General features: G+C 42.9%; 2 protein-coding genes across 2 annotated transcripts in view; both read left to right on the top strand.

The window, feature by feature from the left end:
• The window catches only part of hs6st1a (heparan sulfate 6-O-sulfotransferase 1a), a 59,992-nt gene extending 55,756 nt beyond the window's left edge, over window positions 1-4,236 (top strand). Inside the window, exon 4 of the mRNA XM_030082079.1 lies at window positions 480-4,236. Within this exon, the coding sequence (XP_029937939.1) occupies window positions 480-812 (333 nt within the window). The 3' untranslated portion in view covers window positions 813-4,236. The remainder of the gene's footprint in view (window positions 1-479) is intronic.
• A 3,739-nt stretch (window positions 4,237-7,975) lies between these two features.
• uggt1 (UDP-glucose glycoprotein glucosyltransferase 1) overlaps window positions 7,976-15,683 on the top strand; it is a 28,397-nt gene continuing 20,689 nt past the window's right edge. The window contains exons 1-9 of the mRNA XM_030082078.1: window positions 7,976-8,078; window positions 8,744-8,882; window positions 10,684-10,763; window positions 11,140-11,270; window positions 11,355-11,467; window positions 11,612-11,786; window positions 13,566-13,662; window positions 13,764-13,842; window positions 14,068-14,168. Coding sequence (XP_029937938.1) covers window positions 8,018-8,078; window positions 8,744-8,882; window positions 10,684-10,763; window positions 11,140-11,270; window positions 11,355-11,467; window positions 11,612-11,786; window positions 13,566-13,662; window positions 13,764-13,842; window positions 14,068-14,168 — 976 coding nt within the window. The 5' untranslated portion in view covers window positions 7,976-8,017. The remainder of the gene's footprint in view (window positions 8,079-8,743; window positions 8,883-10,683; window positions 10,764-11,139; window positions 11,271-11,354; window positions 11,468-11,611; window positions 11,787-13,565; window positions 13,663-13,763; window positions 13,843-14,067; window positions 14,169-15,683) is intronic.

Here is a 15,683-nt window from a genome sequence, read left to right on the forward strand (position 1 = left end):
TTTTTGGGCATATTTTAAGTGCATTTTCAAAAAAAAAAAAAATTGAAATCAGTGCATTGCCATCAGCTACATAAGGCGGTTTATTTTGAAAAGTACACTACTGTAGACTATTACATAATTGAAGTTGGCAAGCAAACGGTTCAGAAGATGGAGAGATTTGATGACCTCCTTGCTCTGGGAAGAGTGGTAATAACATTTAACATAAAAGCATGATTGTCTCATTAAACATAGCACAAGTACACGCCAGAAGTCCCCTGTTTAGTCATTGTTTCGTCAAATGAACTCTCAGCCTTGATCCTTTATATGGCGGATTGAAAGCCACTGCTGACAGGCTGTGAAGGACATCATCATCATCATTTACGGCGGGAGGGGGCATGTTTACTGTTGTGTATTTTATGTGGACCCAGGATGAATAGCTGTCATCTCGGAGCTAATTCATGGGAAATAAACGCGGCGTGTGTGTGCTCGCTCCCCTGCAGGTGCAACGTATAGAGGAGCTGAACGAGCTGGACATGGAGCTGTACGACTACGCCCGGGACCTGTTCCAGCAGCGCTACCAGTTCACCAGGCAGCAGGAGAGACGGCAGCAGCGCATCAAGAACCACCTGCAGCAGAGCCACCAGGGCCTGGGCCTCGGCGTCAGCCTGTGGCCGTCCCGCAGCAGGCAGAGCTCCGTCTTGGCGCTGGAGGACGGGGACGGGGAGCGGGAGGAGAGGGAGAGGGAGGACACCGAGGAGGGCGGGAGAACGGAGGAAGCGGGCAGCAGGCTCCCCACCGAGGACTACATGAACCAGATCATCAACCGCTGGTAGCAGCAGAATGAGAGCAAATGCACAGGCACGCGTAGACGCTGCGAGCCGCAGACACGTACACACACACTTGCATACACACACGTACACAGAGGCGGGGGCCTGCGTCAAGAGCCAACTGACTGGCAGACGGACGTTACCGGAGAGTTGGGCCTTGCGGGTCAGAGTCCAAGCGGTTGCTATGGAGACCTGGGCTTGTGGCCGATTGCATCAGCTCATGATTTTGAGGTTTGCCCGGTTGCTATTAGCATTCGCTTGCCCTTACCCCTCCTCCCGTGTTCTCCCATCTTCCCCATCATCATCACTGACTGAGCAGAGGAGAGATATTTTTAGGAGTTGCTGTCAAACAACTATCTCATCCATCTCTGCCTCCGTCTGTCCCACCTCCCCTCCTCCTGCTGCATTTGTCTCATTCTCTGTGGCCTGATACGGGAGCATGAGAAAATGAAATTAAAGTCTGTGAATTCCCGCTAATCCTTGCAAAGGACCAGTGCACTTCCTGGATGGAGCCCAATTGCAAGGGAACTGGGAACGCTATAAAAGTATCATATTGGTTGAACTGAGCAAAGGAAATGGAAATGGCAGAGGTACAGCACGGACTATCTGGAAAAGAGAGAGAAAGAAAGTTGGACTAAGTTGTGTAATAAAGCTTTTTGCTTAAAAAAAAAAAAAATCAGCTTCCATTTCAACCATGAACACGCTCTGTCATTAATAGTGACAGTCTCATTCTCATTTTAGGATGATTTCGTTTTTTTTTTTTTTTTTTTTTTTTGTGTTTTATGCTTTTTTAAAAGCAGAATTGTAATAACACTGAGACCAATATTGCTGCCTAAAGAAAAGTGATTCCTGTATTTCTTTATTTTTGTTTGTTTTGTAAATCAAAGCTAATGGATTGGATAGATGTACAATGGACCATAGCCATTACTGAAGCCTTGCATCGTGGGTGGGAGGGAAAAAAAAAAAAGTGGCCTGTTTCTCTGTTCGAGGTTCCCAAAGCACCTGCCGCTTAACTAGTTTGTTTTTTTAATCTTGTTTTTTGGATGTGTTTTTTTTTTTTTTTCTTTTTCTTTTTTGTGTCTCTCAGATGTACAGAGAATGACAGCCAATTATAGAGCCGAGTCTCACATAGGTGTGAAGAAATCAAAGCTGGGAGAGGAGTGAAATCTGCTGTAGGTTGGTGGCAGGAGCCATGCTGCTTAAGCGGCGAGCGCTTTGGAAGCCTCAGCGCAGACTAAATGCTCAAATGGAGTTCTGCGACTGCCGGTCACCATGGCGATGTGAGCCCTTAATGTGGCGGGTGGCATTTTCACTTTCTCGTTTTTTTTTTTTTTTTTTTTTTTTTTTTTTTTTTTTTTTTTTTTGAAGCTGCAGTGAAAAGCAGCAGCCTCAAACAAGCCTCCCACCTGCAGAAAGAGCACACAGCGCCGGTGACCTGTAGGTAGTTGTTTTTATTTTTTAATTTTTATTTTATTTTATTTTATTTTATTATTTTATTTTATTTTTTGGTCGGTCTCACCCTTAAGGAAGGAAAGGAGGCGAGGTAGTAGTGCCTCTATGTACTGGGATCATGTGTAACCCCATGGACATCGTAATTATTGCCAGGTAATATGTCTGCATTATACTACATTATACTACTTCTCTGACTACTTGTGTGTGTGTGTGTGTGTGTGTGTGTGTGTGTGTGTGTGTGTGTGTGTGTGTGTGTGTGTGTGTGTGTGTGTGTGTGTGGAAGTCTTACGAGCGCTTGTGTGTGTTGGTTTGTGTGTGTGTGTGTGTAAATAGTATGTACAGTATGCCTTTGTAAATAGTGTGTGTGTGCGTTTGCCTGAGAGAGAATGCCGGATGTGTTTGTGAGTGACTGACTGGTTCCATGACCAATATCTTGCCATTTTTATTTTTTATTTTATTTTATTTTTTTGGAAAAGGGCGGGGCAGTTTGGCAGAGAGACAGGAAGTCCCTTCTATAGCATCACAGCGCTGCAAGCCAGGCCTCTCCGCTGTCCTCTCCTAACCTTTTTTTTTTCTTCTCCCATTTTTTTGTCTCCTCTCCATGCCTTGGTTACACGGGATGGTGGCCCTGCTAGAATTCCCTGAAATCCAGATCCATTTAAACTTTACTTCATCCTTTCTCCGCTAAAACTCGGTGCAAAAGACATTTACGAGGGGAAAATCTATGAGGAGGTCAAGGAAGGAATGTAAGGGATGGGAAAGAGAAACAATATGACTTAATTCGGCCCGGCTGAACGCAGTCCAGGTCTGGTGCCATCCAGAGGGCAACTGCAGGGGAACGGCTTCCTTGATCTCAACGTAAATGATGCTGCCTCCTGCCATCAACAATAGAATTTAAGTAAGAGGAGAGGGAAGCCAACAATTAAGCCGCCCACCATCCTCCTTGTTCCGTTTCAACAAAACACCCTGGTTCCACCCATGTCTCTTTTTCAGATCAGGGATGATTCATGAGGGAAAGGAGGAGGAAGAAGCGGGGGGGATAATGAAAGGTATTGGGACACATCCAGAGTCTATATGCTGCTTTTTGTGTAGCCCTGAAAGTAACCCAATAGGGAGAGGGGGGGGGAATGAACGATCTTTTATTTTTCACAGTGACTGCCCCCTCATTGTTTCCTTGAGGCGGAGACTGGAGACTGAAACCCATAAGAGCTCGAGGCGTGTTGCCCACAACCTGTTTTACAGAATCAGACCTCCTTTATGTCAGGCCGGGTTTTTTTTTCGGACTCCAAGCCAGCGTCTGGTTCTGCACTCGCGGTTAAAGGCCTGATCCAGAACTGCAGAACGGCACCACTCTCTCACACTCCGGAAAACCGCTCAGTGTTTAGTACATTTATTTTCAACCCAAACTCTGCTTACTTACTCGTGATGTCGTGGAGCTGTGTGTATCTGTGCCGCATGAGCTATGACCGGTAGCGTGTAATTGGCCGCTCATTGACCGTCCTAATTTCCATAATAAACCTTCAAGCGACCATAAGACTTGAGGCAGTTCCGGATGGGGCCTTTAAGGGCAACTCGCACCTAGTCCTTTAATAAAAAACACTAATACCCAAAAAAAACAAAATGAGTGCAGGAGAAATGAATCCTTTCACTGAAATGATTCCAGAAATTGATGCTCTAAAATCCTGTTCAACCATCAAATGTATCAACACTATGTATTTCTGATGTCTTAACAGCATTTCCTTTTGTGACAATGAACCAACCCGGGCATCGATCGCTAACATCATTCTTTGTTTTTGTTTATTTTATTTTATTTTATTTTATTTTAAAGATGTGTTCAAGAGAGTGTGATAGAGACTTGTATTCGGGGTGGTGTGCAGTCTGTCTCTGGCTCCTTCTGTATGCATCATTCTGGGTTTGTTTCTTATGATTGCAAAAATGAATCATCAAGCCACCAATTAAAATATTTCATTTTTACAGACCTGATTGTGTTGTGGTTGTCACTGTGTATGATTTGTCATGCTTCCCACTCTCTCCCCCGTCTTATCATGCAAACACTTACTGTTTAGGCGAGAAAAAAAAAACAAAAATTGCTCTCATGACTTTTTTTGATGGACATCACTCCCGAGGTATTAAACATGAAATGAAGCCACATTTTCCATTAACATACACAGAGTCATTCAATTTCTTTAGCAGTTGTGTGGTGCCTCTGCCTTCCAGCTTTCCGCACTTGTATCCCCTGGCCAATCTATAGCTAGAGGACATTTCCACCGCTCAAATACACTAACCACAGGACCATGACCCCATAAAGCAGCCTGTTCCACCCTAATGACAGCCTCAGCCCTGTCAACAGTGATCTACAGCCTAATTCAATCTGCAGACACTCCAGGCCTGCCTAACACACATACTGTACACGCACAAATACACATCCTCTGCGTCCGCTGCTCTGCGAGAATGAAAGCAGGCTGTGGGGTAGACGGGGGGGACTGAGCCGGGGTATAAATATCATTCGTTGTCCTTGGTGGAGCGCGTAACGGAGAGGGAGCAGAGCACAGACCTTCGTCCTGTCTCATCAACGGCCCTGTGCGCTTTCAACTCTGACCCCCACCTCCTGCGAGGCTGGGGGCGGTTAAAATAATTTGCCTGGACAGCGAGGAGCGGAGGCAATTGGCCGGAGGGAAACCAGAGCAGACAGACGGCATCGGCAAAAGCAAGAGAATTAAGGGAGATGAGGAGAATTGGGGAATCAGAGGGCCTTTATGTGAGTCAGGAGGAAAGGGGATGCTCTTTTTTTTTGTGCCTGACATATGAACAGAGAGGGAGAGGGGGAAATAAGGGAGAGCAGCAGAGAGGAGGGGGGCAGTTCAGCCTCTCTGGCAGCTGGTACATGGTGTATTGGACTTAACGCAGTCTTTAATCCTCCCCATAGCTCTGGGTCGCTGTCATTTCAAGTGCAGCTGGACTAAACAAACAATAATAGCTCAGCTACTGCAGAGGGCTGATCAGCTTTTGTCTGACTGAATGTGTGTGTGTGTGTGTGTGTGTGTGTGTGTGTGTGTGTGAGTGAGTGAGAGAGAGAGAGGGAAGTGCCTGCTTGCTGTGGCACTGGGAATCCAGTGATTGTATGGGCTCTGGCTGTAGTCCATTATTAGGAGGTCAAACTGGCCGCAGCTCCCCATCGCTGGTCCCGTGCTTCTTTCATGCAGACAAAGAAGCTTTGGCATTATTATCGCTTATTTTCAGCATGGTATTCTGGAGATAAGTTCATATTGAGTACGTCTCTTACATGCATCAGAGCCAGGCCATTGTAGTACTGGAGGACTGCCCTACTAGCACTGGCACCGGTCACGCTGGGATTGCTCTTTTGTCTGTGGTTGAGTCGTTTTCAGCTGCGGCATGGCTTAGACCTTCGTAGTTCAATATACAATGCGCATAAACCTCTATAATATATACACATGCACAAATAATTTGCATAGTTCAACACCCTGTTCTGTCAAAAAGTAAAATCGAAACACAGCAACACACATTTTTCTTCAACTATAAATTAAATATGATTAAATAGGGTACTGTGGGGCATCATCTGACCTTCCACCCAGGGTTCAGCTAATCTTCAACCAGTCGACAGCAAATCGATTTCCATGATATTAAGAGATTGAATAAGAAAGAAGCAAACCCCCCCCCGGGCAATGCTCTGCAGCTCTGACAGACTGACACCAGTGGGAGTCCAATCTGAGGAATCACACAATCTCATTATGGTCTGAAATTTGTGTTTGTTGTGTTTGTGTGTGTGTGTGTGTGTGTGAGTACAAGCAGCAGTGGTTTACGGACTCATAAAAAAGCTGATCCTCCTGCAAACTTATTAACCCTTTCATAACAGGCCGATAAATGTTGGTTTAGAGGTAAGCAGCCAAACACAGCATGAGGCAGTGACTGACCTTCAAATAAAAATGTCTGTTTTTTTGCCGTTTTGTCAGGTTGAATAAACACTGACAGTGTGCGTGTGCATGTGTATGTGTGTGTGCATGTACATGAAGGCCGCCAGAACCAAGGTTACATAGACTGCCTCCCTGTCTGTGTGTAGTTATGTACTGAGCCAGTCCAGTGTTTGGTGGTTGTAATGTGGTGAATTAGCTTCATGTAGGAGACCCAGGCTGACCCCCATTATACAGTCAGGGACACATTTAATTAGCAGCAACTCACGTGAAACGACAAAATGTATTAATATTAATAGAGGTTTAATTGAGGTCGTTTTGGTCCCCCGTTGAGGCTTTCAACCTCTAAAATGGCTGACGTGTGACAGTCTGGCGAGAGCGAGCCCACACCTCAGCTTGGCCGTTTTGTGTTTGACCCCAGAGAAGATGACAACCATCTCCCATAATTCATCTGAAGATGTCACCTTTTTGACAGACGAATGGGCCCCGTGGGTAGCGCCTGGGAATGTGTGTGTGTATGTGCACGCACACGCGTCTACATGTGTCTCGTGCACGTGCGTGTACCTCAACGTGAAGGTCAAATCCAACAGGATAATTAATGACGCTTTTTTTTTTTTTTTAATATATGTAATGTTAAATCAAACCATGGAATTGCTCCCTCTGGAGGATCAGCTGTCCAATTTAATTTAGGCTGCAGAGCGAGTAAATGAAAAAGCAGAAGCCATGTCCTGACACCCTGGGACTGTGTCTCCCGCCCCTAATCATCTTTTCATCGTGACCACGCAACAGGTGGACAAGAGGCTCGCACGTTTTACCAATCTGCCCCAACGGGCCCCTCCATCCAGACGATGGAGCCCACGCGCTGCAGCAGGAGCCACAGGGCGAGGCTTCCAACAGGAACGCCAGGTGTCCCGCGCAAAATGAGACACAGCTCACTTCCAATACTTTGCATTACCAATTTACAAATACTGGGGACAGGTTTGGCCTATCTTCATTAAAGGCTTCCCATGTTTATCAGCCCATTCAAACAGTAAGCCTTGTTTTCTGCAGGCCATATTTCAGTTTAATAAATGCAGGTTTCTCATGTGGGGTTTCAAATGTAGTTAAGTGTCAATGGCCTGAAATTATTGGTGGCCTTATTATTATTATGCAGCTTCAGCATTTGCACTGTGTGATGCAGGCAAACAGGCAGGACCTACAGCTTATGAACATCCTGTGTAATGGCATGGATCACTTCTACAGTGTCACTCTTTTTTATAGCCTAATTTGTTTTGTGATATCAAATGTTTCATATTTTGTATTTATTTTTGGAGTTTGTTAAGTTAAGCTTCAGTAAATTCCTCGTTATGAACATTTCCCTAATATTTATGAGGCCAGTCTTATACAGGAATGCATTTACTAGGTAGCGGTATCATCAAATCAAATCAAATCAAATCAAATCAAATCAATCAATCAATCTTGCAGAGAGAGAGAGAGAGTGGCAAGACAGAGGAAAATCAGTCTTCTTTATTTCTAGAGTCGCTGTGCTGTATTTCTGGCCCCGAAAAGACAAAAACATAATTAAAGAATAAAAAAAAAGACGAAGAAAAAAGAAAATCCTTAATTAAATTTTGTTTTGTTAAATTCTGAAGGCAGGGGTTAGGCAGCAAAGTTAATTGCTATTTTAGTTTCTCTTCCCTACCACTTTATTTATTTATATATATTTTTTTAAATTATATCTCTGTGAAGTATTTTATTTGCAAGTCACGTTTGCGTCTCTAATTTTGTGGAGCAAGGCTCGGAGCGGTTCAGTCATTTTCAACAGGCAAAACTGCAGCATACCTAATCCGGATGACAGGACCCACCCTCTCCCATCGGAACATGACTGCAGGAAGCGACGAAGCCGGCTCTGGTGAGAATATATCATTAATTTTTTATGCCAGAAAACTACGAACGACTTTATTCACCGCCGTTTTCCACAGAGTGTGTCGTTACCTCACTGTGAGCCAAGTGAAACGAGTTAAATACGGTTATTTTCCTCTTTGTGCAGCAAGAGTTAGCTAGCCGCATTGGGGTTTCGGCTAACGTTTATGTTGGGTTTCCGTTAGCTTGTGTCGGCTCTCGGTACAGTGAGACAACCCGCTGAACACAACACCATTATGTACGATAAGTTCATCACAGTTTGTGGACTAGAGGCTGGTGTTAGGAGCTAGCTACCTGGCTAATCTGACAGCTCTGTGGATTGTCATTGAAACAATCCGGATGTCCTGGCTGTGCGCTCATTGGACAGAAGAGCCACGCTCAAACTTCCTATTGGTCAGCGCTCCGGGTGCTTTTTGTTTACTACCAAGCGCACCCTACCCCGCAGTTATATTTACACTTACAAAGGGTATCAGTGTGATTACCCACTTGCTCAATAAAGTATTTCTGATTCTGATAACCTCCGTTCCTCCTTATCAGTTTGATTCTCTCGCGTTCTCCTCTCTCATTATCTATTATCTTGTTTGCCTCTTGTTTCCTGCCTCCTCTACTCCCTCTTCCTCCTCCTCCTCCTCCTCCTCCTCCTCCTCCTCCCAGGCGTGAGGTTAAGGATGTGGCTTCGGTGGGTCCTGCTGCTGTCCTTGCTGTCCTCGGCGTCTGGGGGTGCAGACTCCAAGGCGGTGACCACCACCCTGACCACCAAATGGGCCTCGACGCCGCTGCTGCTGGAGGCCAGGTGTGGTTGGTGCAGTGCTGCTTTGGGATTGCGTTACACACTCACATCAAGTTGCAGGGCTGAGATGATATGCTTAGATACTATCATTATTGGAGTTTTTTATCCTCTAGTTTGTGGGTATGAAGTTTCATGAGGCTCTGATTATCCTAAAGATCACAGTAGGTCCCAGAAAAGGGTCTCACCACAATAAAATGGCCAATATAGGGGCTAACATCATCACATATAAATAAAATTGGACTCACTGAATCCACCGGAGTCTCAGCTTTCCAGTCAAACCCATTTTAGTGTGAAAAAATACACCGTTTTTGAGTAGGCCAGCATTTTTACTGTGCAACACATTTGTACTGCATGGGATGAGCATAATGTGCGTGTGTCTGCAATCAGGAGACTCGTGGGTGTCCATAGAAATTATTTACATTCATATATCTTGAGATCAAAGGTCAAGGGAGCCCTTTAAAAATGCCTATACCAGTTTTCCCCTCGCCAAAATTTAACTTAACTTTGGAGTGATATTTAGTCCTCTTGCTGTCAACCTACCATGACATACTTGTCTCATAGTTTCATATGATACCGATATCTTTAAATTGACTAAGTAATAAAAAATCAATTTAAAAAAGTCATTAAAAAAGAATGGTGATACTTAAGTGAGTCAGTTTTTTTCCCCCTCATTCCTTTAAGTTGTCAGTGCACATAAAAGATGAGGTGCAATAGGGTTGTTCGGGAGACTCTCCTCTAACTGGAGGGCCTGGACTCAAGCTCCCATGCTGGCAAACATCTGCACACATCGCTTAAGTGTCCTTCAATAAGACACTGAATTCACTTTTTATTTATACGTGTTAAATGCACTTTAAAATGATGGAAACTTAATTTTATAAACAACCTTTGAATGATTTAAATACAGATTTCACACGGTCACATGGCGCTTTAAGGTGATTTAAGTAATCAGTTTATTTGAACGTGATCTCTTTGGCTATCTAGATGATCAGATGCCACTTTAATATAATAATCTAATCTAATATAATTGGCTTTTATGCAGATTAGATTAAGATAAGATTAAGATAAGGATACTTGCCTTGATCATCTGCTGAACTGTTAGAAGATGTAATAATAATAATCTATAATACATGCACTATACCGCAATTTTAATTTTGTATCATTAACTGCTTTTTTAGTTGTTTCTTGGACTGTGATTATTTGATGTTTTTTGGTAATTGAGATGTCAACTCTGTCACATGGAAATAGATTTGAGTGCACGTCATTGATCACTTGGCCCAGACTTGCAACAAGCTCTTAGTACACAATTTGCATTTTTGCTGTCAAGGGTAAAAGGATTAAATAAAAAAAGTTAATAAAATGCTCAACCTTAAAGTGATAGTTTGGCTTTTTACACATATAGTTGTATTTGTTGGTTCATGCGAGTGTAATACAAATTTGGTTAATTAACTCCTGTGTGTGCTGCTCTAAAATGAATGAGTTCAATAGAGACTATTTTACGCCAGAAAATAATTCTGCCATTTTGGACACCAGGGTGCTGAAAAGATCTCTGAATATGAAACCAAAACAAACAAATGTGTTGTAGTGCTTCCTTCAAAACAATTTTTTCAGCTTTGTGCCACTGCTCAAAATTGTGTTTTTCGCATTAATGGACTTGGTGGATGTATTACTCTCACACAGACCAACAAATATCACTCTCTGTACAAATCTGAACAATCACTTCGAAGTTTAAACAATTTGGGTTGACACTCTGTTTTTCTTTGTTCCTGCTTTGTCTTTCTGTCACCGTCATCCTCCTCTTCCTCAGCGAGTTCCTGGCAGAGGAGAGCCAGGAGAAATTCTGGGATTTTGTGGAGGCCAATCAGAACATAGAAGGAGAACACGATGGTAACGCTGGTTCAGCCATTTCAAACTGGTTTTCACTTTCATTGTCTGCGCTGTGAGCAGCTCAAGTTATGATGTTTGTGCAAGCCTCTTGGCAGTATCGGACGCGTCAGTGGCTTGGCAAGACACTTGTGCAAGCAGTAACATGATATGATGATGAGCTGAAATTGCACCAATCATATTTTTTTGTGCATGAGTGTATCTGTGTGTGTGTGTGTCTCGTGTTCAAACAGTTAAATGATACCCACTGTGATAGAGTTGCTCTTCGAAGCCTGTTTAAACAATTGAAGGGAGGGAAAGTAAACTACTTTCCTGATATTGGAGAACCAAGTGGAGACATAGCTCTTATTGTTTCTGTGTGTGTCTTTGTCCCATGCAGACACAGACCAGGCCTACTATGACCTGATTGTGAAGAGAGTCAGTGCCTTGCTCAGCTCCGTCCAGGTTAACATGTTGAAGTTTGCCCTCTCTCTGCGTGCCTACTCCGCCACAGTGCACTCCTTCCAACAGGTACCAGGAGGATGCCTTGATTTTATGTGTGCGTGTACATGCTGGGAGGTGTTTGAATGACTCTGCTGCTCTCAACCCCTCTAGATTGCATCCAATGAGCCCCCTCCCTCTGGCTGCTCTGCCTTCTTCAGCGTTCACGGAGAGAAGACGTGTGATACAGAGAGTTTAGAGTCCCTACTGGAAACAGCACCCAAAAGGTGAATACAAATGCATAAATGTCATGCATCCATGATATATTGTTAAAAATAAAATTTGGTGTTTGGATTAATTATTGTCAGCAATAGTAATATCCTTCATTGTGCATCACCTGCCCTTCTCCTCTTCTTCTGTCCCTCTCTCAGGCCTAAGCCATACCTTTTCAAAGGTGATCACAAATTCCCAGGGTCAAATCCCGACGCTCCTGTTGTCATTCTGTACGCCGAGATTGGGACGCCAGAATTCCAGAGGCTTCACCAGGTCATATTGTCCAAAGCCGACAAAGGCCTGGTGACTTATGTGCTCCGACATTTCCTGGCTGTAAGTGTTTCTTGCACTCCAAGAAAAAGAAATAAGTTTTATCATATATTACAGTAAATATTCAGGAATCATATCATGATGTGCAAGCACATCAGGACTTCACATACGGTGCAAACATACAGGGGACAACAGACTGCACATAGCACAAATCTTCACAAAGTTTTCAGTATTTCATGGTTGTGTGTTGGAGTAGTTTGGCATGCACTGGTCTTGAAGAGGATTAACAAACTTTCTGACTTTCCTAAATATTTTGAGCAAGGAGTCCTAGCCTTGGAGTGATTTAGGAAAATTCTCAGAGTGCCTCTGAGCCAAGTGAGGAGGTGTGGTTGACCCTGTTGCTAGGCTGATGCAGAGGTTTGATTGGTTGATCAAAAAAAAGCACTCTTAGTTATAATGGACATAGACTAAACAGTGAAATCAGTAGGCCTAGTCTTAACTGTAAGGAGAAATTCTTAATAATAATGATATAATTTTTAAGAATTGTATCAGGAAACTTCATAAATACAGTCCCAGATCTTCTTGGGTGTTTTCAGCTTTGTGTTTTGAGAGTTATCTTAGCCTGGGAGCCAGACGATTCTGCAGGCACATGTTATTTGCTCCAGCAGATCGGTCTGCCCCCCCTCCTGTTCAGCAGACAGGGCCCAGATCTGGCTAATCACAACTGTTTATCTAATACAGGACGGGTTTGATACTAAACTGACTGAGGAGCGTTGTTGCGACTCAACGGTCGCTCAGCGCTAAGTCACATGTTTTGCTGCTCTGATTGGTTGTAGGTCTATCTAATTGTGTCTAAATGCATTTTGGCTTGCGACCGTGGATAATGCCGCTTGGAAATCAGAAATGAACTGAGAGATTTCAGACTAATTCGCATTTGCAAATTGGTCTTGCAGTTTCAGACTAGTATTATCTAGCCTAAATCATGAAACGTCTTCCTTTATTTGATAATGTGTTATCTGAAATATTATTAGTTAAAATCCCAAAAGTGTCATTAAAAAGGTCACTTGTAAGTCCCTTTCACTCCATCGAAGTAGAGGACTGTGGTTGCACTGGGCAGGACAATACGAAAAAGCACTGGCATACACTCATTTTTTTGCTGGATGAGAAAAGACCAGAATATTCTGCTTTGGGTTTTTTTAAAGCCAACTTTTAATAGGATCCTCATTTCCACCTGGCATGAGAAATATATCTTCAATATCCACTTTAAAGTTGAAGTTGGTATGCTTGTTCCCCAACATGCAAATATGCTTGATAAGTTTTCCTTGTAATTATGCTAAATTATTCTTGCCATCTGTCTCTTCGGCATGAAATCTTGGGCACTGGAGAGGTTGCAACACTTAACGCTGTTTTTTTAAACTTCAAAACAGAGGGGGCAATTAGGGGGCAATTAGTGTCTTCAGCAGTTAGCAAGCAACAGCTGGTTGTCCGTACTTCAAAGCTGTCAAACCAGTCAGCAAGCACATGTGTTTGTTGTCTCTCTTCTGCAAGTGAGAATCACTTTTCATGGCACAGATAAAGATGAATACAAATAACAAGCTAATACAGCTGGCAGCACAACAACAAAGGCAAGCATTTATTTCTGCTTACTTAGTTGTATATGGATTGGAAACATTGTTAAATTCACCATCAGCGCTGCTACAACAAAATGATTTGGACAGCTCGGTTGCCATCCATCTACTATGCCTCTATGTTTTATTTACACATGTATTTATTCACGCATTCTGACACACTCATAATAGAGTATTTTTCCTTCTCATGTGTTTTAATGCGCTCTGCCTGCAGAATCCAAGCAGCAAGAAGGTATACCTGTCTGGGTACGGAGTGGAACTTGCTATCAAAAGCCAGGAGTACAAGGCCAAGGACGACACACAAGTCCAAGGTAAACACACACAAACATAAATACTGTCAGTACACACACACACACACCTCAAAATGGTGTATTCTTGACGTGAATAACAAGCGAATTGATCGTGGTTTCAGGTGCCGAGGTGAACGCCACGGTGATAGGGGAGAATGATCCAGTGGATGAGGTTCAGGGATTTCTTTTTGGCAAACTCAAGTGAGTGACTTTTTGTCAGCCCGTGATAAATATTCAAGGCCTACATTACCTCCATATAACTGCATTAAGCTCAAACTACCTGGCATCACTTTTTCCTCTTTTCCTCCCTTACCCAATTTCCTTCTTCTTTGCACTGACCTTTACTTATTTCTCCCCAATAAATCATCCTGAAAACCTGTCTGTCTGTGTCTCTGTCTGTCCTCCTTTGTCTTGCTCTCTCACCAGGACGATCTACCCGGAGCTGAAGGAACAGTTGAAGGAGCTGAGGAAACATTTGGTAGAAAGCACAAATGAAATGGCACCTCTCAAAGTTTGGCAAATGCAAGGTGTGCCTTCCTCCAACTCACTTTTCTCCTCTCCTCTTGTTCTTTTTCTTCCGTTCTGAGAGTTTAGGCACAAAGTGTGTTATTCAGGCATTTGCAAGGTACAGTTGCCACAAGTCTCTCTTCATGCCAGTTTGCATTACGTAAGTTGTTAATTTTTATACTTGACTGCTGACGGCAGACTTTGACAAATATGTAAAAGTTGCTAAAAGATAAAATTATAACAGGTTATCAAAAATACCTAGAGGGCGTTTGGAGAGTTCAGACCTCCACCAACGCTAAGCCATTCTACAACTCGGTGTTGCAGCAACAACATTTTTCCTCTAACTTATATTTAATTCAGCTGATTTCTTGACACTGCAAACCTTCCCCTAGGATTTGGAATCAAGGCTCCATCTCTTTTAGTTGCACAGCTATGGCCAAAAAAATTATAATTGTCTACCAAAGTGTAATCAACTGTTCCTTATCCTGAGGCCTGCTCACTAAATGTCATTGAAATCAACTCAGTTTTGTCTGCATATGCTTGTTATTTGGTTTTGGATTTATACACTGTAGCTAGTATCTTTGCAGTGAAGTAACTGGAAATATGAATACAACAGTGAACATGGCTGGTGTGCAGTAATCACTGACCACACCCATTTTATTTAATTTCTAAGTCATAATTATTGAATCACTACTTTGAACACAGGTTAATGGGCTTACTTTTATTTGATGTTTTTGATTTCCCTCCACTTTTCGGTCTAGTTTCTTAATGTTTGTGTGTTGGTTTAGTTTTTAATCACCTTTTTCTTTTGAATGCGTTTCCTGATTTTATACTTATTGTCACCGACTTGTATGCCTTATTGTAAAGGCATACTGCATTCAGGCAAACACAATACAAAGGCATACAAATGCTGCATAAATAAGGATAATTTTTTTTCTTTTATTTATTTATTTATTTATTTGGTGTGGTCAGGCTGTTAACATGAAGTTTTTCAATTTGTGGCGAACACAGGATGCGAAGAGATTTGAGAGCCAGTTGAGCTTGACTGTGTAGCTGTCCTGTGGGCGTCTATCTTTATCTACCCCACTGGGTCTCATTAGCTCTGCCTGTTTACACAGAGAGGGAGGCCCCCAGGGGCTAATAATCACACTGGCTACAACACCATTACAGAGCCACTCACTGCATGGAAATAATCTTTCCTACACCGTCCAACTGCACTCTTCCTCACCATGCAAATCAAGGCTATATATGTTCTTACAATTTTTAGCTGCAGAATGTCGGGAAGAAAAGTTGAAGACCAGTCTGTGAACATAGAAATATCAGCTGGCTTAATGCAGCTCAGCCGTTTCTACAGACTATGCCAAATGACAACAGTGGTCTTAATTTGTCAACACTCTCTCATTCGGTACCTCTTATCTCTGATGTCAGAAATCCTGTGTACAACTTGACTGTCACTAAAATGCTTTGGTCAGAGCTACTGGGTAACCATGGCAATCTGATGGGAAAAAAATTGATGCCATTTGAAAACTTGATCC

The sequence above is a fragment of the Myripristis murdjan genome, chromosome 22 (genome assembly GCF_902150065.1).
Source record: "Myripristis murdjan chromosome 22, fMyrMur1.1, whole genome shotgun sequence".
NCBI lineage: Eukaryota > Metazoa > Chordata > Actinopteri > Holocentriformes > Holocentridae > Myripristis > Myripristis murdjan.